The sequence below is a fragment of the Rhagoletis pomonella genome, unplaced genomic scaffold (assembly GCF_013731165.1).
Source record: "Rhagoletis pomonella isolate Grant_MI unplaced genomic scaffold, Rhpom_1.0 Rhpom_scaffold_00005, whole genome shotgun sequence".
In the NCBI taxonomy this organism is placed as follows: domain Eukaryota; kingdom Metazoa; phylum Arthropoda; class Insecta; order Diptera; family Tephritidae; genus Rhagoletis; species Rhagoletis pomonella.
Genome location: NW_023458559.1, coordinates 82,406,207 through 82,430,576, shown reverse-complemented (window position 1 = coordinate 82,430,576; position 24,370 = coordinate 82,406,207). Strand labels below are relative to the sequence as shown.

The 24,370-nt window shown below is 32.3% G+C and overlaps 1 protein-coding gene across 4 annotated transcripts in view; it reads left to right on the top strand.

Annotated features, from left to right (window-relative positions):
* LOC118739709 overlaps nucleotides 1-24,370 on the top strand; it is a 59,722-nt gene that overhangs the window by 12,187 nt on the left and 23,165 nt on the right. For all 4 annotated transcript variants that reach the window (XM_036471216.1, XM_036471215.1, XM_036471214.1 and 1 more), the window contains 3 exons: nucleotides 317-749; nucleotides 4,254-4,355; nucleotides 4,415-4,897. In XM_036471216.1, the coding sequence (XP_036327109.1) occupies nucleotides 317-749; nucleotides 4,254-4,355; nucleotides 4,415-4,897 (1,018 nt within the window). The remainder of the gene's footprint in view (nucleotides 1-316; nucleotides 750-4,253; nucleotides 4,356-4,414; nucleotides 4,898-24,370) is intronic.

Below are 24,370 nucleotides of genomic sequence, written 5' to 3'. Positions count from 1 at the left end.
TCATATAAAATACGTGGAAAACTTCATGGTGTGGTAGAGCCCTCAAAATGACACACAATTCTGACTTTTTTACCCTTTTCTTAACATGTGTAAAATTACGCAAATTTCGATACTTCTTGCGATAATGTAGATCAAAAAAAAATTTTGACGGGACACCCTAATGTACACATGCTATTACTTACACTTGCATTTAATATTTACGTTGTGCTATTTCATACTAAACTCGTAACATTTACATATGTACATACCTGTCGGCAAGCCTGACAGACTCATCAAAGTCTTTATAAACTTTATAAAATTTTGTTTCATTTTTCAGTCCTACATTCAAGACAACTGTTCCAAAATCTCGGACACAACTCAAGCAACAGTTGCAACGTGAACAGCAACAGCAAGAGTTGGAGCGACGCGAAGCAGAGAAAAGAGCCGCTGCAGCAGCTGAGGCTGCTGCTCTACAACAGCAAGTTGAGTCTTATATAACACAACAGATTCCTAGCCCACACCAAAGCCAGCCGTTACATTCAACAACATCAAATACCCAACATATGATGGGTCATAGTAATAATGCGGGCATTGGTTATAGGCCAGCATCCAACAGTTTCGGAACGAATTTCAACGATGTGCAAATGAATCAACAAAACTATATAACCCACCCACCATCAGTTACATCATCCGGTACTAGTTCTAGTCCAGTTATGTTAAAAGGACCACTGCAAAGTATTGGCGTAGATGTGCCAAAACAGGTTTTACAGGTAAATGCAATCATATCTTCTAAATATTTTGCTAATGATTAAGAACTGGTCAGCTTCGTCAGCACTTTTTTGAATTTTTCAAGGGACACAGGAATGGGCAAGATCCGAAGAATCAGTTTACACTTGCCGTTTGATAAAAATTTTGCACACAAAAAAAAAATAATCATCGTTTTTAAAGCCGGGTTACATATTATGGAAAATATCATCCAATATTCATTCTTTTTATATTTATAAGTAGGGCTCGGAATCTCATGCACTAAAAAATCGAAAATATGCGCATATAATATGCGCGCAAAATTCAAAAATATGCGCTAGAAACCAGTAAAATATTCTATTAAAAATATTTCCCAATATTTTATTGCCGGTACAAAAATAAATAACACATGTGTTTAACAAGAAAATAACGAAAACAATTCACTTCAAAATACAAAACATATTTAATGAATTTCAGTACGTCATACAGAGAGGGTCAGCTTCGCTCTAAAACATTCTGCAGGAATAGCTTGTAGAGTGTCTTTAGCCTCCGCCTTGCAAAGGCTGGACACTCACACAGGAAGTGTTCGACTGTCTCTTTTGAGCCAGAGTCATCGTAACTACTATGCCAACGGGCCAGTGTCCTGTACACACTGCAGTGCACTTCTTTGCTCATTCATAAGAGAGCTTTGGACTAAGTGAGTTGTAGGCCACCTAGAACTGCCGGGTAATCCTGTATGATCCTGTAAAGTTCCACCTCTGCTTAGTCTTCGAGTGATAAATTTCGGTAATTGTTGCTTTTATCTCCCTTGGCGAAGCGCTCATGTCCACCGCGTGGGACACATTCAGTGCGGAACCGTACCTTGCAAGTTCGTCCGCTCCCACGTTTCCGTAAATGTCCCTATGTGCCAGGAACCATATGAGGGTAATTTCGTATTGATCAGAGATATAGGCCAGCTCTCTCCTACAGTCTTCCACTTGTTGAGATTTAACAGAGCTAGAAGAGAGTACCTAAATGACCGCTTGGCTATCCGAGAAGATATTCAGATGAATATTTAAGAAAGAGTTATATGTATGGCGTATTCCTACCCTTAATTTAAGAGGCTAAAATTCAAATTAATTCATCGGTTTATTGAAACCCGCGTATCGCAATGTCAGACGAAAGAGATGTAAGAGGATTTTAGTTTGAGAATACTTTTGAAAAGGAATTTCAAAAATGAGAGATCAAATTAAAGATGTGTGGATGTGTGATAAAGTTTTATTTTTTTTTTTAATTAAGAACTATTTTCATCGGTATGGGGTGATTTGAAATTTGATGAAGTTAAAAACATGCACTGTGCGAGACTGTTCTTCACTGGCACGCGGATCTCTTTTAACTCTGGCTAGCATTTAGAATATTTTTTAAGTTTTTGAAATTCAATTTTGGGCGTTCTAACGCTAAGCGGGTTCACTAGTATATCTTTGACAAGCGAATTGTGGACTTTTGACAGCAGCCGATGTTATATAACCATCACCGCACATTTCATTTAACACTCCAGATCTTTTGGCTTTGTGAACCGGAGAAGTCAAAACTGTACATTCGCCTTTAATATCGGTCAAGCGATTTTAGATATTCTGTCAAATTTGTAAATTACTAACAAAATCGTTACAGTTGTAACCGACAATGCGGCAAACATATAAAAATCTGTTTTAGAACACCTTCGTCCAGCAGTCGTTATGCTAGAAAGGCTATGTAAATTGAAGCTCCCTCTGGCGGCAACTATTTCTTCTTTAGAAAATGCACCAAGCAACCAGAGTGGGAGGCAATGAATGACTACATCCAATTTTTTAAACCAGACCTTGTTTTAGCCGAAGATTTGTCAGGGCAAACATATTCAACAATGGACGTTACCGATGATTTTGTAACCGGAAAATTTTATTGCCAAAAAATTGACCGGTTAGAAGAATCCACAGAATGCGAAAAGGGTACAGATACTTTTTACCGGTTACAAAACTTTTGTTACCAGCCTGAAATTTCAACAAGCCCGCACATGCATATACAAACTATAAATTAAGTGCATTCAGCATATTAAATTATGTGCAGAAATAAGATTATTATTAACATTTTGAGCAAATTTTATAGCAGAAATAAACGGCAGTTGTGTTTTCACCATAAATATACATTTTGCTTGAATCGTATGTATATAAAAAAATAGCAACGCTTATTCTTTTCTCTTACAACTTTGGCATCTACATTCTTATGTACATAGTACATAAACATTAGCGTGGGCCGAAAAACTGCTTTTTTTTTAGAATTTTGATTGGTAATAGCAAAACTATGGTTAATTATGTTCTTAAAACAATCTGTGTTCAATGTGCTCAAAAAATAAAAATCAACTAGTATCGCCCAGTTGTCCAGTTGTCGAAATTCGACATCTTTTTTCATACACTTTTGAATTGTACCTGTCACCAATACTAACTCCTTTATGCGAATTATTATTTTGAAGTCCACTAGCATAGTTTATAGCGAATGTATAGGAAAACTGAAAATCGAATTATGAACGTTAATTAATGCTAATTCTACTAAGTTCCCTCCAAATTTCTTCAGTAGCTTTTGGAATTAGACCGAAAAAGGTACCTCGATTTTAATTTATAAAAAATATGCATATGTAATTGTATGTATAGATGAGATGATCATCACTGACTAATATGTCAAACATATACCAATTCAGACTGTAAATAAGTTTTTCGATTATATTTGTCTGAGAGTCTCTTGGAGGTTAAAAACTAAATTGTCCACATCTACATAAACTCTTTCTTTTTTTCATCTGAATCGTTAACGGTTGAGAAAGTATCTTGAAGGTTTACAACAAAAGATAATATTTCCTGCTCTAACTGGGGTATCACACGGGTTTTTGTCAAGACTGAGCCAAAGCCCAATATGTTTTCATCACACGACTGGGCTACCAAGTTTCACCAGTTTGCTAATATGTGTTCCAAAAGTGAAACAAATCTGATCATAAATATGATTTTTTAGAACAGCTCTCAATCCCTACGCCACCTATCGCAAGACAAACACACTGATCCTTCTAAAAACGTTGGCACAAAACAACAATCATTCAATGTGATTTTAAAATCTGGGAGAAAATGGTTCCCAATTGAATGATTCTCGCGATTTTATATGTGTATAAATGTAGGTGTATAAAATTCCATCACCATGTTTCATTGAAATCGAGCCTTCAAAAAAAGGGATTACAAAATTTTCTTGTGGCGTATTTTTATATAGATAAATAAGCTTTTTTTTACTAAAATTGCAAATATCTTCGAAAGTATTAGTCCTACATATTTTGGTATAAGGACATTTTTTTGTAGACAATCGAACTAAGCTATTATGAAAATTGTGTATATATGTAGGTTGCAAGATATATTCAAACTCAAACTGGTTAAATTTCCCACCGAAGCTCGAACCAGGATTAAAATATGACGTATTTACACCAATACCCCCTCTAATGTATGTGTATATTAATCCTTCATATTTTCTATATATTTTAGGTGCGGACAGTATTGGAAAATCCTACACGTTATCATGTCATACAAAAACAAAAAAATCAAGTACGCCAGTATCTAAGTGAGTCTTTCAAGAATGAATGGGAGGTTAGTCTATATAATAATAATTAATACAATTATTTACTGGAATGTTAATACATTTTTAGAACAAAACTTCATTGAACTCACCAATCATATCGAATGTAAGTCGCGATCCAAATCAGGCGAACAATTATTCGGGTTTCACAGATATCGGCGGAGGAGGAGAACTGAACGCCGCACATTCACCTCAGTTGCGACTTACCCCCAGTGCTGCAACGTCAATGCTAGATGATCCCATGCAACTATCGCCCTCTCCATATGGTGTAGATGGTGGAGGTAGCAATGCAGCAACTGGTGGTAGTTGCCCGTTCTTTCTTCCAAATGACCAAAATTCAGTCAAAAGTTTTGGAACCGACAGTGCTTATAAAAACTCAGTTGGTGGCAATTCCTCAAGTTTGACGGGCGGAAAAAGTTGTCTCCAAAGTGGTCGTTCATCAGGGCCCACAAACTCACTAAGGACAGTAAATTGCTCCAACGTATCTACAGCCAGTCCGGTCCAATCAGCACCAATGTCACCGTTAAGTTCTGTGGCAACAAGTGCATCCGAAGTGAGTACCAATATTGATATGTATGTTTTTGTAATCCTGTATGTACATACATATGTGACGTTCTATGTCAAACGGACCAAAGCTTTGCCCAAATTTCTATGGAATAGAAATTAACGTAAAGCATGTCAAAAGGCTCGTAAATTTATAATACATCAAATTAGACGTGGCAGAACTGAAAATTCAGTATTACGTAAATGATGTCCGTCATGTCAGTTTGTTAAAATAGTTGTCAGTTATTTGGTCAAGACGGATTCTAATGTTTGCAGGGTCGCTGAATACGAATGTACCATCAGAGTTTCCATATTCAAAATGGCGATATTCAAAATGGTGGGGGGTATCACGGTCGCTGATTACGAATCTGAAGTCGGATTAGAAAAATTTAAAATGGCAGGCCTAATTTGGGGAACAAAAAAATCCAAATCGATTGGATTCGCTTAAAAATTTATAATTGAGTTTTCTTAAGGCAGCTGATTATGTAAATGAAATCAGATATTAAAAATCAAAAATGGCGATTCCATATTCGGTCTAAAATTTTTCCCGGAAATGTTACAATCGAACGTACCTACATGGCGTATGAGCAACATTCTCATCTCGTCAGGGTAACTCATACGCCATGTACGTACATTCGATTTTAACCTCTCCGTGAAAAATGGTAGACCGAACATTGATCTGATTTCGGATTCATAATCAGCGGCCTTAGGAACTCCCAATTCTAAAGTTTTAAGCAAGTCCAATCGATTTTGAATTTTTTGCCGCCATATTGGATCCGCCATTTTGAATTTTTCTAGTCCAACTTCATATTCGTAATCAACGAGCCCGTTACCCAACGAGTAACGAATTCCAAATGAATCCAGTAAATTTAAAAAAAATCTTCCGTCAAATTGGATCCGGCATTTTGAATATTGAAATTCTGGTGGTACATTGGTGATCAACGACCCTAAAAAAACTAGCGCCCGTCTTGACCTAATAACTGAGAACTGTTTTTTTTTCAAACTGAATGAAAAATTTATTCGTGCGTACATATGGTAGTCCACGGATACGTCATTTAATAGGACAAAAAAAAAGTGAATTTTATGGGAAACCAGGATTTGGAAAAAGTGAAGTCATTTCACTCAAGACGTGCACGTAAGACCAGCAGAGCATTCAAAGCGGAGTTTTCAAATCTTAACCTGAAGTAATTGCATACAAAAACCTGTTGATGAAAAACCTCTTTCGGCATCAACACTTTTACGCTGGATTGCAAAAAGGTAGCCATAAGCGATTGAATATAATGACCTCTATCTACTCCATTACAAAATATTTGAACTTCTTTTACCAGCAGGTCGGATAAATTATTAGTTTTTCGATTTAGATTGTTTTAAAAAGTTATGTAACTTTTCCTTAAAATTTCCTATTTCGTTTACATTGGCGACGCTATGAGTACATTCATTTAAATCTTCTTCAAAAAGGCCCAGGCTGCAATTTAAAAGTTTCAAGCTTTTTGTTAATTGTAGTCAAAACGGCATTTTACTAAAAAACGTAATTCAAATTCTTAAACAAGTTGTTACTATCAAATTCGATATTTCAAATTTTTCGGGCTCCCGTGATTAATGCAAGCGAATCCCGGGATTTTCGGGACGTCAAAAACACTGGGATCCCGAGATCTATGGCATCCCTAGTATGTATATGTGCAGCTTTTTTAATCAGTTATTAAACAGATATCTACATATCGTCGCCTCAGAAAACGGATGACGAATGTGCAAAATCACGATTTTGGGATTTTGATGCAGATTTACTAAGTTGGACATGCTCTTTCGATTTCTGCAATCCATTTTTTTTATATCTCCATTAGTTTTTGAGATATTTCGTGCGCATTTTGTCGTATGTTACATAATATTAATGATTGGGTATGCCTTTTGTTGTATGTGCTGAAAATGCGTCACATACGACAAATTCCCATACAAACGTACCTTTTTTTTAATCATAAAACGTTTGTCGTATGTGGCACATACGACAAATTCCCATACAAATGTAATCCTTTTTTAATCATAAAACATTTGTCGTATGTATCGCAAAACTTTGAACTTACGACAATTGGATGGTCCTCTACTATAACGATACAATTAAAATTGAAAATTAAACTAAGTAACTAATTTTAAAATTTTAAATTTTTAAATTTTAGCTTGCACTGAGTCTCCAATGAAATGAAAGAGATAAAAATGTACAAAAGACTGAATTTAAGTATTGTTTTTTGTTTTTATATAAAGAAAACGTATGTTCGTAACATATTTACAGCATAAGAGATGTACAGATTTTTTTTATTAAATACATGATTATGTTTTTGTTATGTTTTTTCTAATAAGTAATCATTATTTAATAAATATGTCTGTTTTTTCATCAAATTATACCATCGTCGTTGAAATAGATACTTTACTATTGTCGTATGTTCTGTGGACAAAACAGAGTGGTGAGTAAACGCTACTTACGACAAATGTATACGGAATGAAAAGTAAATTTTCTCATTAACGTTAAGAGATATTAAATGTAAAAATATGGGAAATCAAAACTAATAACACCAACTACGTCTCCTTCAAAAGTTACAAGAATTTACCGTACAGTTTCGGATTAATTCGACCTTAAACTTCAAAGTCAATTTTCTCAAAACCGTGTTTTGTAACATTCGACATCCGTTTTCTGAGACGACGATATGTTGTATGTATGAACCACGGCAACAAAGTGAATTTGTATTTATTTATTTCTTGCTAGTGATGAAATTTTTATTTAAGTGCGGATCAATATATCTGTTCGGGTAAAAAAAATAATTAAAATTCAATTTTAATTGTGTACTTTACTTCTTAATGATTTTTCTCAAAAACTGTATACACATCCACACAATATCAAAACGGAAGCTAATATAAAACAATCAATTCTGTCCCTATTATTCACTGCCTATTGAGTAAAGAAGCTCAACGAAAATTTTTATCAAACACATTAGGGCTGCTCAGGATCTTGTGCATATGATCTTGCATTTGCATTTTTCGGTGCATTTGTAAATTCACAACAATAAAATGCAAACGGTTGCCATGGTAGCAAGCATAAAATTTGCAAATGCAAATCCAAGACCATTTTCACAATGTCCTGAGCAGCCCTAATGATTTTAGTTAAATGTTTAAAGGGTCGTATACTTCCACAGCATGGAATTACGGTCTTACACTGCTATTCTCTTACTTTTTACTGTTCGAAAATTGTTTACGCTCAAACCTACAAAAAATTCTTGTAAAATATTTTCACATTGGTTCACAGTAACAACCAATGTACATCTATTAATTGACCAAAAGTCAAAAACAACTGTTTTTCTATTAGTTAACTAACGACTGTGAAAACCGACCTCTTTTATCTAACCCACCGTTTAAAAAATATTTTACTTCTTAAAAAATAAAATGAAATACAACTGCTTATCATATATTTTTTGCTTTAGTGAAATGAGAGGAAATATTAATAAATATTCAGGATTTATATATGGTTTGCGCGTCTCACAGGCTTTCACTGTATATCGCTTCTATTAGGGCTTTTTGGTATGGGAGTGTGTCCGACCGCAAACTAATGGAGTATTAAAAAAAGCATTTTCGAAAAATTTCTAGCAGGGCCTCTTGCAATTATATATAATAGTCAATTTTTTGTTGAATTAACAACATACATACATGCATGCGTCGAAACCATCGAATTTCGAAACCGCCGCATTTTTATTTGTTATTATTTGGTTTCAGCTATGGTTGGATTTAGTAGAAAGCATAAAGTTTATTTCGATGAATATTTTTTTTTCAACATCAACAAATATGTATTTTAAATGGGCAATAATTAGGTCAATTAATCACTTCCATTTCAGAATGATAACGTCGAAAAGGAGGGATTACTGTTTGACTGATTTCTTGTGGAAAAGTATCTTTTTACAAGTAAATTAGACCGAGTAATATACGAAGAATATTACGTATGTATATTAGGGTGGTCCAAAACAGTATGTAAAATAGTAAAGTCAGAATTTTTATGCTCTCACCCCCTAGGATTGTTCTATATCGAAAAAAGTATACCTTACTTTGTTTTTTTGAAATCAAAAAATATTTATAGGTCGCTCAAAGCGCTCAAAGCTTTCCATGTATTTTGTATGGGAAAAAAGGAACTTGAATTCTGGAAAATCAATAGTTTTCAATCGGAAGACTCTGTTTCTCTTCAACAGATTCCCAATAATAAAACCCAATTATTTGTTTAACAATTTTTTCTTACTATATTTTATAGGACCGCCAAAACCCCTATAAAATGGCAGAAAATGCAATGGGGGGATAAATAAAAAATCTTCATTTTAAAAAAATTGGTAAATAAATAATTCAATATTGTTATTGTAAGTCTCCAGAAAGGAACCAAAGGTGCTTTTTTCCCATACAAAATACATGGAAAAGTAGGTATTTGGTAGTTCTTAACTTATACGAAAATATTATATGAAAAATGCATTTGCTATATTACTTAATTAAATAAATACAAGAAATAGGTAACCATGAAATAAGCAGCATCCTTCTTCTTACACAAAACCCAGTTTTATGTTAATTTCAAATTGTACTCATACCTGTTAGTCATTATATTTACAGCGTATAAGTACTGCAAAACAAGACGAACTGAAAAAGCACATTATTTAACAATTCTTAAGATTGCGACTTGTCGTATAAAATTTCAAATTTGCTAATCAAGGAGAAATTAATTTAAGATATACATACGCTCTAAATATTGTTTGTTTAAATTTATGCATATTAAGAGAGGTAACCAGTTACCTCTCTTAATAGTTACAAATTAATACTGCGTATTAATTAAGTTAAACACTGTGTAGCGGAGAGCAAAATTAAAATTTATCAGTATTTGTTGAATTCTAAACACACAGCTTTACACAAAAAAAATATTTAAAATTGATTAGATATGAGCACTTAATGTTTGTTATTAGTAGTAATGTTATTTTACGTTCAATTGCCTGCAATTTTAAACATTCCATGTCTGAAACCAATTTTGGACATAGCATGCGTATACTTAGACGGATTTTGTTTTAAAAACCAGCAATTTAAAACCAAGTAGTATAATGTAGCATTCCTTTTATTCTTTAAACCACAACGAATTTTTTAATGAAACTTAATAAAAATATTGACTTGCTAGTATCGGATCTTTTTTCACGTTTATTTGCCAAGAGTTCTTTCATGGCTTGGCGCTAATGAGTCATTCGCAATAGTATGCTACGAATGGTTCATTATACTAAAGCCGGCCTTCCGACATAGGCTATAAGTATTCCATACAAACGCAGATATATGCATATGTTCTAAATAAGTATGCAACAAATCCGACTACAAATACGAATTTTTTAAATATTTAGACTCATGCGCTACCTATCGGGGAAAAATGTGGAGTTATATTCCCTTTCATGTAACTAATATACATTCCATATATGAACGTTATCGGATCATAAATACGGTTTTTTTTTCAAATATCTCGACAATTATTAAACATACACTTTTTAGAGTGTAGAAAAAATGTCTTAAAATACAAGAGTTAAGAAAAAACATAAATTTTTAGAGATTCCTGTGGTGAAAGAAACTTCCTTGAGAATATATCTATGACAATTGACGAAGTTCTTTGTCAGGGCCAAAACCGACAAAGGTTGTAGTTATTTGTTGTGAAACACTCATGGTTTGGCGCCAAGCCATATTTTGTTTATTTTAAATAGATTTTTGTTTGAAGTTTTTCGTTCGAATACGCATTCGTTTTGCACTTCACAGATGCTTTTTCACGGTGTGGAGACACAAAATAAAAATGAGAAACAATAGGTCTATCATTATCCAAGTATTATCATTTTAATATGTTTCGTCAGACGGTAATTATACCCTAATGTAACTTAGCACGCACTGCTGCACACCCAGGTACGTGTTTTCAAATGTTCAGTTCGAATTACGGAAAATCCCATGAAAACGAAGAGTGGTAACTTTTATCTAAATACTACTAAAAGAAAAATATCAACAAATGCAGACATCTGTGAATCTACTAAGAATATTCACCAAAAGTAACATAACATAACTTCAGTACGATCGGGGTTACATAAGCTAAATTGGAAGGAGCTGTTAGTGGTCACACTTAATGGGACGAAGTGGAACAGCTCGCAGGAAATTGCTTCAGGTCTCGAAGCTTTTCTCAAGGGTTTTCGAATAACACATGTTCACAGCTAAGCCACCACAATGCTGCAAAATCAAATAGAATATCTAAACCCAAATAATGCCAACCCAAAAACCGGCCAAAAGTGAGAATAATCAACTTTGATATACATAAGTTTATTTATGTAAATATATTATTTGTTCAGCCCAAAGCCTCTGCTGCTAGCGCTGTGTTTTATGGTTTATATAATAATTGTTATTGTTATGTAAGTATTTTATAAAAATAAAAAAAATATTATTTATTAAGCTAGATAGCGATAAAAGTTTCCACAGCTACTTAATCGCTGACATAAATATGTAAGTCAATGAGATCACACCATTATAGTGAACAAATTCTGTCTTTGCGCTTCCAATATGTAGTTGCATTTGTTTCTTTTATTTGTTTAAAACTTGAAATATGTACTAAATACCTATATGAGTGTGTATAATTTAAAATCACATTTTCATGACTTGCTTTTTGATATTACAATTCTTTGAATCGCTTTAAAAGAGCCCAATTGCAATATTTATTTCAATTCCAAATTTTAAACAATTGGCGAGGAAATTTTTTTATCGGTATGTACTCCAGATCAGTACCAACCACGCTAATATTAATTTTGTCGTGTTTTAACTTGCGAAACCCTTAAATTTCACGCCGACTCCGAACAGCAAATTTTTTATGAGAAGTTCTTCATGGCAGAATTACGTTCGTAGATTTATTAATGCATGCGGAGGACTCTCACGGTTAGAAGCAACATCTTTAAATTTTGCTCGGAGCAGGCAACGAGTCTGAGTGCTACCAAGGTTGTTGGCAATGGCCACCCTCAGATTGTTTTTCTGCCTTGAAAAAGCATCTCATCAAATCTATTTACCATTGGGAGACGGCGTACGTCCCTCTGTATGTGCAACACAACATCAAGACGCTTACTACAAATTCAAAGAGAAGCTTGGTCAAACACTTAGCAAAAGTGTAAGCAGCAAATATTCATTTTGTTTATTTAACTCCCAAAACATGCAATACAAAAAGTCAGTTACCATGTGCCGGCGCGTATTCTATACAACTGAAGCTTGTTATAGTAAGAGCTTATAACTTTTCACTTATATAAAAACCGCGTATTTTTATTGAAGGTTATAATTGTCACATACATGTAAATTAATTCAAATTAAATTTTTAAATCAAATATAGGAGGTAAGCAGGGGAGTTGACAAGACATAAACGGCCGTGATAAGTAGATAAAAGCTTTTAAAAAAATATATCCATATGTATATACATATATATGTAAGCATACATAAATGTACATATGCATGTAAGTTCGTATGTATTTATATATGTATGTATGTATATCAACAGATTCCCAAGCATAGATATGTGCATAAGCAGTGAGCTTTGTATTTGTTTTTGGGAAAAATTGGAAAAAGCAACAGTCAGAAGTTATAGTTTTGATTTCGGAGATTGCTATATCTCCTCGAAAGACTTATTTCTACACTTTAGCGGGAATCCAATCCACACTGTGCGTCATATTCGGATATGAGGTAATAAATTATCCTCTATATGTTCAAGCTTCTTACATACATATATGTATGTACATATCGCACACCTTGATCTAAAGTGAGCTAACTCAAAATTCATAGAGGGAAATTCAGCTGCTTGTGGAGCGTAGAGATGAAACGCAATTAATACAAAAACAGGTATAACAGTAGTTTTTTAGTCAATCAACTATATAATCATGAAGAAAAAAATATTTCCAAAAATTGTATGTAAGTGCTATGAGTTGATTTATGCAAAAAACTCGCCCAAAATTAGTTTTGAGTGGATCGCACTGTAGATCTAGGTGTGCGATATGTACATACTCATAAGTCGTCAATTAAGTAAGAACACGTTGTCATTTGGGACAAAAAATTGTATTTTCGATTGATAGAAATTATTATGGCATTAACATTTCTTTAAGAACTAAAACTAACGGTCTCGGCAAAACAAAAAAACAAACCTGAGAAACTTAATTCTAATATATCGATGAATGTTGTCATTAAAATACATATGCCATATTGTTAACTTAATATAGAAATATCCTTACTAATTTTCTTTCAAATTCGAGCTTTGTCCAAAAAGGTCTATAGATTAAGTTTTTAATAAAAACCCAATAAAAATTAAAAGCAGGTACTATTTAAATCATTAAATCAGTTATAGTATTTATTTAAAAACAGTTTTGAAGAAATTCCGAGCTGAAAAAGTTCAGTTTTCATTCAGTATTTTAATTACTCTTCAAAGGGATGGCGATGTTCTACATATATTAAAAATGCGATTTACAATTTGTCTGAACTCTGAGGTTAGTGGAATAGCTTCGCAGGACTAGCAAAAATGTGAATCGTAATGAAGAACTGTACTTATTAGTGAAACTTTTTTGACCTAGCAATCGTGTAAGTGTCAAATATTTATTTATTTTCTTTGTCATACTGAATTATTTTTAAGCGAAGGGACAGACGGAAAACGAAGAAATTTGCATAGGGATTCCTTATTGTTGCCATGTTAATTTTCATATTCAATTAAAACCATATTTTATTTTATTAGGTATGTAGTTTAAGTGCAAGACAAAATCAATGGGAAATCTGTTGTTTGTACGCTAAATTTATCACTTAAATACATAGTATATAAATAACAAAACTATCTATTTGATTTTGCTACATTATGGCCATGCGGGGTCCAGAGGATCCTAGACAAAAATACGTCCGTACTAATCGATCTGTGTACACCGAATGATGTCACACTGGTTTTCCAAATGGTCTGAAATTATTTAATTAAACTCTAGTAATAACAGGTGAAGTCACCAAATCGAATTTAAATGGTTTTTATATAAAATATATAGCCGAAAAGTTGGGCTGGGGTCCACTCGACCCCGTCTGATCATTGCGGGTTGAGAAAATATACTCGAAAATCACAAAATTTCAGAGGAGTCAAGTATTATAAGAAGCTTCAGTTTTACTACGAAGATTAACTGCTTGAAAAAGGAGTTGTGTTTGTTTACAAATTATTCAGTAACTTGCCAGCAACTCTCCAGTAACTTTATTTCTAAGAATTCGCAAGTTTCATGAACAGCTGGTTGTTTATTCGCAGCAAATTCCTAATAAAAGAATATACATATTTTATATTGAAAAAGGTTTATTTTGTGAAATTCGACAATAAAAACCCACAAACAGTTTCCTTATTAGTTTAAATTTCATCCAGCAACATGCGATCAGCAAATACTTACAAGTAAAAATTTATCCAGTAAAATCCATTAAAATCTTGCAACTTCAACTTTCACTATTTTCCCTACTTTGCAAGCTTTTGCATACGAAAACGGCAAAACAGTAAAATTCGTAAAAACTTTTGCTGGATTTTACTGGAAATAAGTAAGCAAACGCAACAAGGGTTGAGTATTGACCCCTCAATATTTCGTTATTTTAAAATAAAATATTCGACTGAACTCACTTTTTCATATTTTATACGTCCCGTATTGCTTTTTTGCAGTTAAAGTTTCAAAATTGTTCAATAATACTCTTTATCTGTAACAAATAAGATTAGTTATCCAGAAGCACGTTGACACAATTAAAAATATATATAACTCTTAAGTTGAATACGCGGAAGCTAACGGCAGTTAACGTCCAAACCGACATAACGGCATTTTTCCACTTTACGAAGAAAGTAATGTACTAGGACCGCATCTACTTATTGTATGACTGCTTTGTGTCTTTTCCGATACTTAAACGAATATAGATTAAGCAGGACATTTGATTTTGCTATGAATGGCGGAATTGCTATAGCTATGAAGATCTACATACATAACCGATTTAAACTACTCCAAGCAACCGAAATAATAATATTTAAACAGCACACTGAGCTAAACAAAGATGACGCTTACTCATAGAATACATCCAATCTGCATGTATTATATACATACATACATATGTACGTATTTATTTACATAATTTGTCTATTACTGACAATACATAATCATATTCATTTCTTGATTTTGCTGCTGCAACATTTTTTCTGGGCGACTTATTTCTTCCTAATTAAAATGTGCTAAAAGTATTGAATAATAATAAAACCAAATAAACACATAAAGTTGCAACACGAGTTTTAATCGCATAAAATTCGGTGTTTGGATATGTCGGGATTGAAGTTACTACCCACAGTTAAGAGCAAACACACCACTCAAACGAAACGAAATGAAAAATGAATCGAGCGGTGGAAACGATTCAAACACTAAGTCACCACGATCGTATACTAACTAGCAGAGATAAGAAGCGCTTCGCTCATTGTCAGCCCAAACGAACTTGATTACTCAGTAGGAATTCGAACTTCTACTTAACTGCTTTGCTCCGATTGGGGTGCAGATTACGATAATACATAATAATTAATAACCTTCGATTCGGTTGGCCCTTAACTTAAAATATTTTATTTCAACTTTAAAACCAAAGAAGATAAAAATAACATACAGTAGTTGAAAATACTGAAATAAGATTAAAAAACAAAATAGCTACTGAAAGAGTTTATTCAATATAAAAATAAACGAAAAAATGTAAAACTGCCTTCATTACAATGCAACCCAAGTGCCAGTAATACCGTCGAACAAGGTGGAATTAAGTAAATCAAGAAATCATCCATTCTTAATGTAATTAAAAGGCGAGAATTGGGTTAATCACTTATTTTGAATGTTAATGTAACTCCAACGGAAAGTTATGAAAAATCGTACCCTGTCGTGCCTTGAATACATCGAAGTCAAGCTGAATACATCTATATACATACATACGTATATATCAGTGAGAGTGTCCATGATTATTCTAATGCAAAGTTATTGAACCTTAAAAAAATACAAAAAAAAGCAGCCTTTAAAACTGGCCAAAAAGCTACAAAACGCAATTGCTTTAAACGATAAAACAATAAAAAAAAATTTTTTTAAATTTGAACACATAACCGGTACTTAATTGCTTACACAATTACACATTCAAATCGGATCTCATTATACGACAGTATTGAACAACTTGCATCAAGATATTATCAGAATACATTGGAAATTGTGCACTTGTTTGCATATTGAAACAAGTGTAGCAAATTAATATTGAAAATTCACTTAAGAGTAAACAACTAATATTTGCAACTCTCACAAATATTTCTTAACATTCGCACACTGCATCACACACATCAAAGGTATAGAGCAATACGTAACAGCGAGCAAATTAATTGCTAAGGAATTGTGTGTGTGAATCAACAGAAAGCAATTAACAAAAGCAGGCTGGCGTTTAACAAACTGTCATAAGTACGTACTCGTACATAAGTACATAACTTAAATATAAAATTTCTTTACGTCGGTTAATAAATACAAGTCCGTCAAACTGTCGAAAAAACGCAGCAGACCAACCCCACCCCCCAAAAAAATTCACAAAACTGCTAAAATGCCGGTCTTCAATGTCATAACGCGCAGAAAAACAAAGGTGAGTTAAAAAAAAAGTGAACGAAATCTGCATTTGAGTAAAGAAGTCGGGTACAGTACATGTATCTGTTTACGTACATATTTATGTACATATTTTTTACTTAAATATATGTATGTATGTGTATTAATATACAAAAATAATGTGAATATTTTTATGCATGATTGTGCTCCGAATAACTGTTTATCATGCTGATTGATTGTAGGGTCTGTAGAAGTTTAATTTTGCGACACTTATTCGCAAAACTGGTTTTTACTGTAAGTAAATACACTTTCTTAAAAGAGGCACACACAAATTGTTGATACTCAAATAACGATGTTCATTTACGTACTCAAAATAAATTTTGAATACTACTTTTGGTTTAAAATTTGTAAATGCCTAGAATGCTTTCATATACGCTCGTACATACATACATATGTATGCATGTGTGTGCGTATGTACATATATATTGATTTATTGTCGCTTCATTTGTATGAGTTGAAGCGCGAAAGTTATTCAAGCCGCCTATTCATTTATATTGGCTTAAACCTTGCAATGGATTTTCATATATCCATAAATACATATGTTCTCATTTACAAATGCAAGCATAGGTATGTATATGTACATATGTAAGTATGTATATACATAAATAGTTACATAAATTTGTACGAATGCTGTATTTATGTAGTATTATGTGAGGAGTTAATAATTTTTTTTTCTAGATATTTCGTTGCAATACAAACATATATTCAAAAATAGTTCCGAAATTAAAGTACAGTAGAATTTTTGCCATTTCGAGAATAACAAAATTTCAATTTTTTAATTTACCCACATGAGTGGACAAGTTCATGTAAATGTACACTGAGAAAAAAGCAAACCATATCGTGTTTGTTTCCAATAAAAACACATACTTATAATAGTTTGCTCATATATTCAAAGTATATATTTAGTAATCTGGCGTTAATCGCTATTTTATATATTTTAAACCTATTTTTGTTTAGAAAAATTTATGTTTGGTACTCTTTCATTCTGAACTTCATAAATGATTATTCATAATTAAGAAAAAAAATTTAAATTAGATATGCATATGTACGCACTCACGTACAGCCAGAACATGTATGTAAGTATGTTTTCAAGTGTTCAGTTCAGTCGAATTTCTCATCAATCGTTCAAACTAATTTCAATTCAAATGTGTTTAAAAAATACTTTTTCTATTCAAAAATTTGAAACCGCTAACAGGGAAAAATCGAAAACGTCCCTGATTGAAAAAAACAATGTTACTTTTTTCTTAGCGTTACTCAATAAAACATTGATTAATTCATACAGTTTGTATACAAAAAGATAGATGGAAAGACACATATCTTCGCCATTTTGGGAAGTTCAGTCGTATCCCAGTGAGAAAATGTAAAGTATAGTACACGGTCAATAATTTGGGTTTAATTTTTAAACCGAGCTAGGACTGCTGCCTGTTTAAAATTATTTTTTAGTCTACTTTTTAGACCAGTCAATAGTTTTTAGCAATTGTTAATATATTCTGGTTTAAATTTTAGCTCAAGCAGCTGAGAAATGATGTTCTGCTGTGAGTGGTTTAAAATTAAAAGCAAAAAGTTGGTGGTCTCAAATATAGGCCCTATTTGTTTCAAAATCGAACCAAAATGTTTATATTTATATTTATATATTTATAGAAAATTGTTTGGGTTTAAATGTTTGGGTTTAAAATTTAAACAGTGTGGTGCTCTCTTTTTTTAAACTTGGAACGTTTGTATTTGAAACTAAATTTAGTTTGGTCATATATGTAGTCCAAAATGTTTAAAACTAAAACCGAAATTTTTAGCCGTGTAATCGAAAAGAAAAATCGTTAAAACAACAATTTGCACATTTGAAAATGCATTTTTCCCCCCTCAGGGCAATGTCCTAAAAAAAGTGGGGCATTCAATTTTGCATTACCTAGATCGAGAAATGAGTGTGATTTAATATGAAAATTTTTCGGACTTTTTGAATAGATTATAATGCCGATTACATATTAAAGTGTAATTGGATGTAAAACTCTTAAGAAATACATTTGATTATTTATCACGCATGGAATGCATTACTCTACTTTTCCCACTGGGATGTTAGGTTGAACATATTCTTCTTATCGAGCTTATTAATTGAATGATCAAAAATCCAAAAAATGTAAATTTTAAATTAATTCCCTTTATTATTAAACGTGCGATATATTTCTATGTACATATGTACATACTATATTTACCCATACATATGTGAGTACGCTTTATGATAAACGAAATGTGGTGTATGTTTGACGTCGATTGAACCGAAAATTGGCCACAATTAGATGGCATGTCGTTGTTAAAACTCTCCAGCCAATTATGTTTTTCAAAATGTGTATGTGAGTAATTAAATGGGCTAAGGTCTGCCTATATCTATTCTATCATATCTAAGCCAATTAGAGTGAAAGCATTTATCTGGAGACAAGTTTTGACATAAATACGTTTGTAAAATCATAGTTTCGTATTTGTGTTAAAAATTTTACAGTCTAATTGAATATTAAATAAAAGGGCATATTATCTGACTGCGTTGCGATACAAAAGACCGTATTCATCAGGTGGTAGCACACGCACTGCAATAAATTTACTTACGTAATTACTCAAACTTTTCATTTTGGTTTTGAATAAATTCAACTAATTATTCTCTGAAGTAAAATCAAGTAAAATACACTTTCACAATGTAATAAAACTCTTATCTGTAATTCCTTTCTTGAAGAACCAACTGCAACTTTAATGGGTTGCTGTTATTTAATGTAATCACAACTTGGCATATTTATCTGTCGCTTTGATAAGATTATGAAAAGCAATACGCTGGAAATGGCATAAGATAAAACTGAGCACATGGAAGCAAGAATACAAATTTTATGTAGATATGTGCATATATAAAATGTATACATTTGTTCCTTAAAATTTTTTAAACTAAAATTTCTATGTGGCATTAAAAAACGAGCTGGCATTAGGAAATTCTAGTATACGCTAATCTTAAGTGCATACAAGTACTTTCATACGTACACATACATATGCATATATGCATGATTTATGCATGTAACATATCTTGACACGCTTTAAAAACAAATAGGAAACAGTTGCGACGTCAACGTTGAAACCCATTTTAAGACCGCTAAGGAACTTTTTATTGTTTGAGATATTTAATAATAAATTGACTGATAATTACCGAATACCATCCGATAATTGACTAACAATGAAATTTTAACAAAAAAAAAAAAAAAATTGCGTAAAAGGAAGGTCTTTCTGATCGATGGCTCTTTTAAGTATTTTTAAACATTGCTAAATGATAAACGCCTAACACTGATAACAGAATAAATTGAAATGATAAGCTCAAAACTGCTATAGCGAACTGTTGTTGCTAGTTTGTCAGATAGGAAATTTAAAAACTAGATTTTTAAATAAATATTTGGAAGTTTTAAAACTGTGCAGATAAGGCCTTTAACGTTGATAAGGAAAATTAAGCAGGCATTATATTATAAAATGTTACTTTTATTTGTCCTTAGAATTAATAAAAGGGTACTGCTAAAGTACTGCTGTGACCACCTTATCGTCCTAATTCGACTGAGACTCGAATTACTACTTTGCGCATCGGACAGCCATTCAAAAAAAAGCATGCTGGTCGTTTGAATTTAATATTTTCTTTACTTAGAAAATTATATTCAACAATTTTTATTGAACTCGAGGCCGTTTTTTAATGAAAATTTATTGTGGAAAAGCAACAATAATTTGAAAAAATGGTAGAAGTGATCGCTATTTCGGAAATCACCACATTTCCCCATCAGTCTTCTTTCAGTAGGATTCGAACCGACGATCCTACTGACTCAGCCAGTTTAGAAAATTTAAGTAGAAAGTAGGTTTATTAATTAAAGTAAGATTGTCCTTAAAATAAGTAATACAAATAATCTCATTTTTGTTTTTGTTATTTCCGACAGGGTAGGAGTGTGATGTAATGTGGAACAATTTTCCGTCATCCCTTGTCAAATTTGGTTTGGAGACCAGTGTTGCCGTTTTAGCCCTTTGGTGGCTAAATTTGGCTACCAAATTCTTTTTTTGGCCACAAAAATTTGAAATTGCCCCTAGCCCTTCTTTTAGCCCTTTTCAAAATTTATTCATCATTGACATTAAAATTTTTTATATGATTTTCATGAATTTAACTCTTCGCTCATAAAGCGAACGCCTTTCCTTTAAGGCAAATAAACTGTTCATTGTGTCGCTAGCTTAAGTGGTGGAAAAAGTTTGTTTATCGGTTGCTTCCTTTAAGTAACGCAGAAGTTGAAAGGACGTTTTCTATAACAAATTTCGTTAAAAATAAGCACAGAAATAAAATGAATTTTGCAATGTTCAACGCTTTATTAACTGTAAGATATGGCTTAAAAAATGTACAGAAATGTTGTCATGATTTTGATTTTACAGATGATATCGTCAGGTTAATGAGAAATGAACAAAATTGTAACGACGAAGAATCGCTTAGCGATGATAGTATTGATATAGATATAAATATTTAATGTGTTAAAAAAATGTTTATAGATTAAATTATTTTACTATGAGTTCATTAAATGAATACTCTTTTGTTTGTTTGATACATACAGCGTCGGACAATAATAAAGCACCGACATTTTAATTCTTTGTAAATTATAACATAACATTTTAAAAATTTCTTTTACAAATGGATATTTTTCGAAGCATAGTTTGAAATTATTTAAGTTATTTAGTATTGTCCGACACTGTATATAGATATGATTCTAGTACTGATGTATTCTTAATGTGATCTCATTTTTTGTTTATGTAAGAAATTAATTTTTAAACTGTACATACATATGTATATGTATGTTTTTTACGTTTCTGGGCCGTTATCTTATCCATTAACGATTTAACTATACTTTAAAATAGGTAAGTTGGCGGCCCTTAATGTGCTTTGTGTGTTACACAACAAGTTTATTTGTTGAATAAAAAATTATTTCTTTCCAGAGTTCATTTTTTTTCTATATCATTACTTATAGAAAATGTTTGCGTGTATACTTATATATTTATATATATGTAGGTAAAAAAATTTAGCTACCATTTTTAGCCACAACGATGATTTTTAGCTCTTTTTTAGCCCTTTTTTAGCCTGAATTTAGCTACCGCTAAAACAGTTTCGCGGCAACACTGTTGGAGACAAACCGATTTCGGCGTTGTGCCATCTTCAGTGTCATTTTTCGTTCTCGAACTGACACTGACGATGGCGCAACGCCGAAACCGGTTTGTCTCAAAACCAAATTTGACAAGGGATGACGGAAAATCGTTCCACATTACATAATACAAATAACTTTTAAGCAAAAAACAAAACCGACTTCATATTAAAAATTTAATAGTACCGTTAATTTCTTCATGATTAAATTATAGAATCTAAATCAAATTATCCGAAGGAAAAAGAATTATTTAATTCGGTTGGCAAGGTCCAAAGTTATGCTTACTGCAAATAAAAAAAAATGTTCCGACAAATCGATAAAAATTGGTTTCAACATTTCAACTAAATATTTGTAGGCCCTCCCCACCTCTCGTAAAAGCGCTTTGTTTCAAGAGTTCAACTGAACATTTGTATGTTCATCATACGCCTCCCTTGCCTCGAAATATTTCAGAAATACCTACCCTTATTATTCAAACATATGTAAAAGTTTTTAAACGAATCATACTTAACGGATTAACAACAAATTCTCTAACATACATATGCTTCATTTTTAACAGTACGTGGGTTTTCCTCGATTGTGTATGCATGTAAATATTTTCTGTTTGACTAAGTCCATGTTCATCATACGCCCCACCCTCCCGTGGGAAACAAATTGAGTGATTTCCTTAAATCGGTGCACTCATTTGCGCTTACTTTTGCGTTTTTCGGTCTCATAAAAATTCTTATATTTTAAACTAAAGCTTTCTTAATCCATTCAGTACAAAAATTCAACCACTGATTCTAAAAATATTAAAATGCATAAATATGTATACCGGCTAATTTCGATCGTTCATTTCAAAAATAATATCAAAAAATGTTTAAAGTTTTGAGTTTTACCGTCATCCAGGGTCCTTTAAATTTGTCACTGATATCCTAGGTGTTTAATTTTGATTTTTTTGTTTTCGTAAAATATATTTCAAAACTATGAATAATACGAACCACGGAAACTTTGTTAATATTTTTCCACAGATTGCACTGCTCAAAATCGACTTTTCTGCCACGTTTTACTTTTGTGACAAACATGTTCAACTGCAGCTTGCACTTTAATTTGATGTATAACTTAATTTTTTTAAGTGCTTCACGGATCGCCTTAACCGCGTCGTTTGACAGAGCTATTATATATATGTATATTGATTCATCGAAAATAACTTTTAATTTCCTTTCGAATTTGTTACTTTCGCAACATAAAATTATGGCGTATACAAATGCTGGAATTTTTAATATTAAATACAGCAGTGCTGAATGGTTATCAAAGGCTTATGCATATTCAATACCCTTATCTGTAATTTTCATAAAATCTATGTAGTTTCTTATATTGGAACCCAACCCATCTGTGATTTAACTGTCATCACTGATATCAATTATAAGTTTAAAATCAAATAATAAATTACAATTACAAACTATATAAATGGTTTACATTAATACCAACGATGGCAGTTTAGTCAGAGGTGGATTCTTATATCATAAACTCGTTACCAGTAAAACTGCAGATAGGGGTAGTCTTAATGCTAGTTAAAAACATTTCGTGATGAGGGGCAGGATTTTTTTTATCACATATTTATATATAACCGTACTTAATTTAATATAATTATGGAAAATAATCCCGCCAAGGGAATTCCAAATTAAATTTTTATTGATATGTGTTTTATGCACATATCTGTGCTGTTCAATTAATTTAGCTTAAGTGTCTTTAGAAGGTTTGACTTTGATTTAAAAAATAATCAGTTTCCATTGAACATTTTTATATTTTTGTTAAGCTTCTTTTAAAACGGCATCTTCAGGTGCACCTATGGCTAGTTAAACATTAAAGTATTATTTCGGAATGCAATGAAATGTCGCTTTAAAGAGAAAAGGGCCTACCCCGACTTAGGCTACATTAACTGAACGGCACAGATATGTTCGTATATACATATATATGTATGTTCATACGCGCTTAAATGCATCCGGTTTTTTTAATTGTGTCATTGTATGGTTTCTGATTTTTGAAGTTTTTTTTTATTACTGAAGTTGCTGCAACATAAAGAGTATTCTGCTTTTAATAAATATTCATTTAAATTCGATTCTAATAGCTGAACCCTTTACCCTACCATACCTACATAGACAGCGCTTACAAAATAACTTTTTGGATATTTCTTACAATTGCTCATTTTTACATGTACTGACAAGCTGATGTATGTACGTGCATAAGTATGTCTTGGACAAAACTACTGCAATAATCTAAGTCGGAGTTATATTCATATGAATAGCTTCTTTCCTTCATTTGAAATCGTTCTGAAGACTATGCCATTTTGAAGACATTAGATAAAAAAGAAGAAGGCATAAGTATTCTATAGTGTATTGCTTGATTGGACTTTTTGTTAATAATTTGCCTAAGTATTTTGATTCACTTCGATATGTACAGCAAGTTTAACTCCTACCACCACAAGCTCTACTGCTTTAAATAAAAACATTCCACTTTTTGTAAATAATTAAATTTATTTTTAGTCTTCTGGAGCCTTCAAGTCAAAAGTTTTCCCGCGGAAAAAATACCCAACACCTTAATTTTGGTGCAGTGTCACTA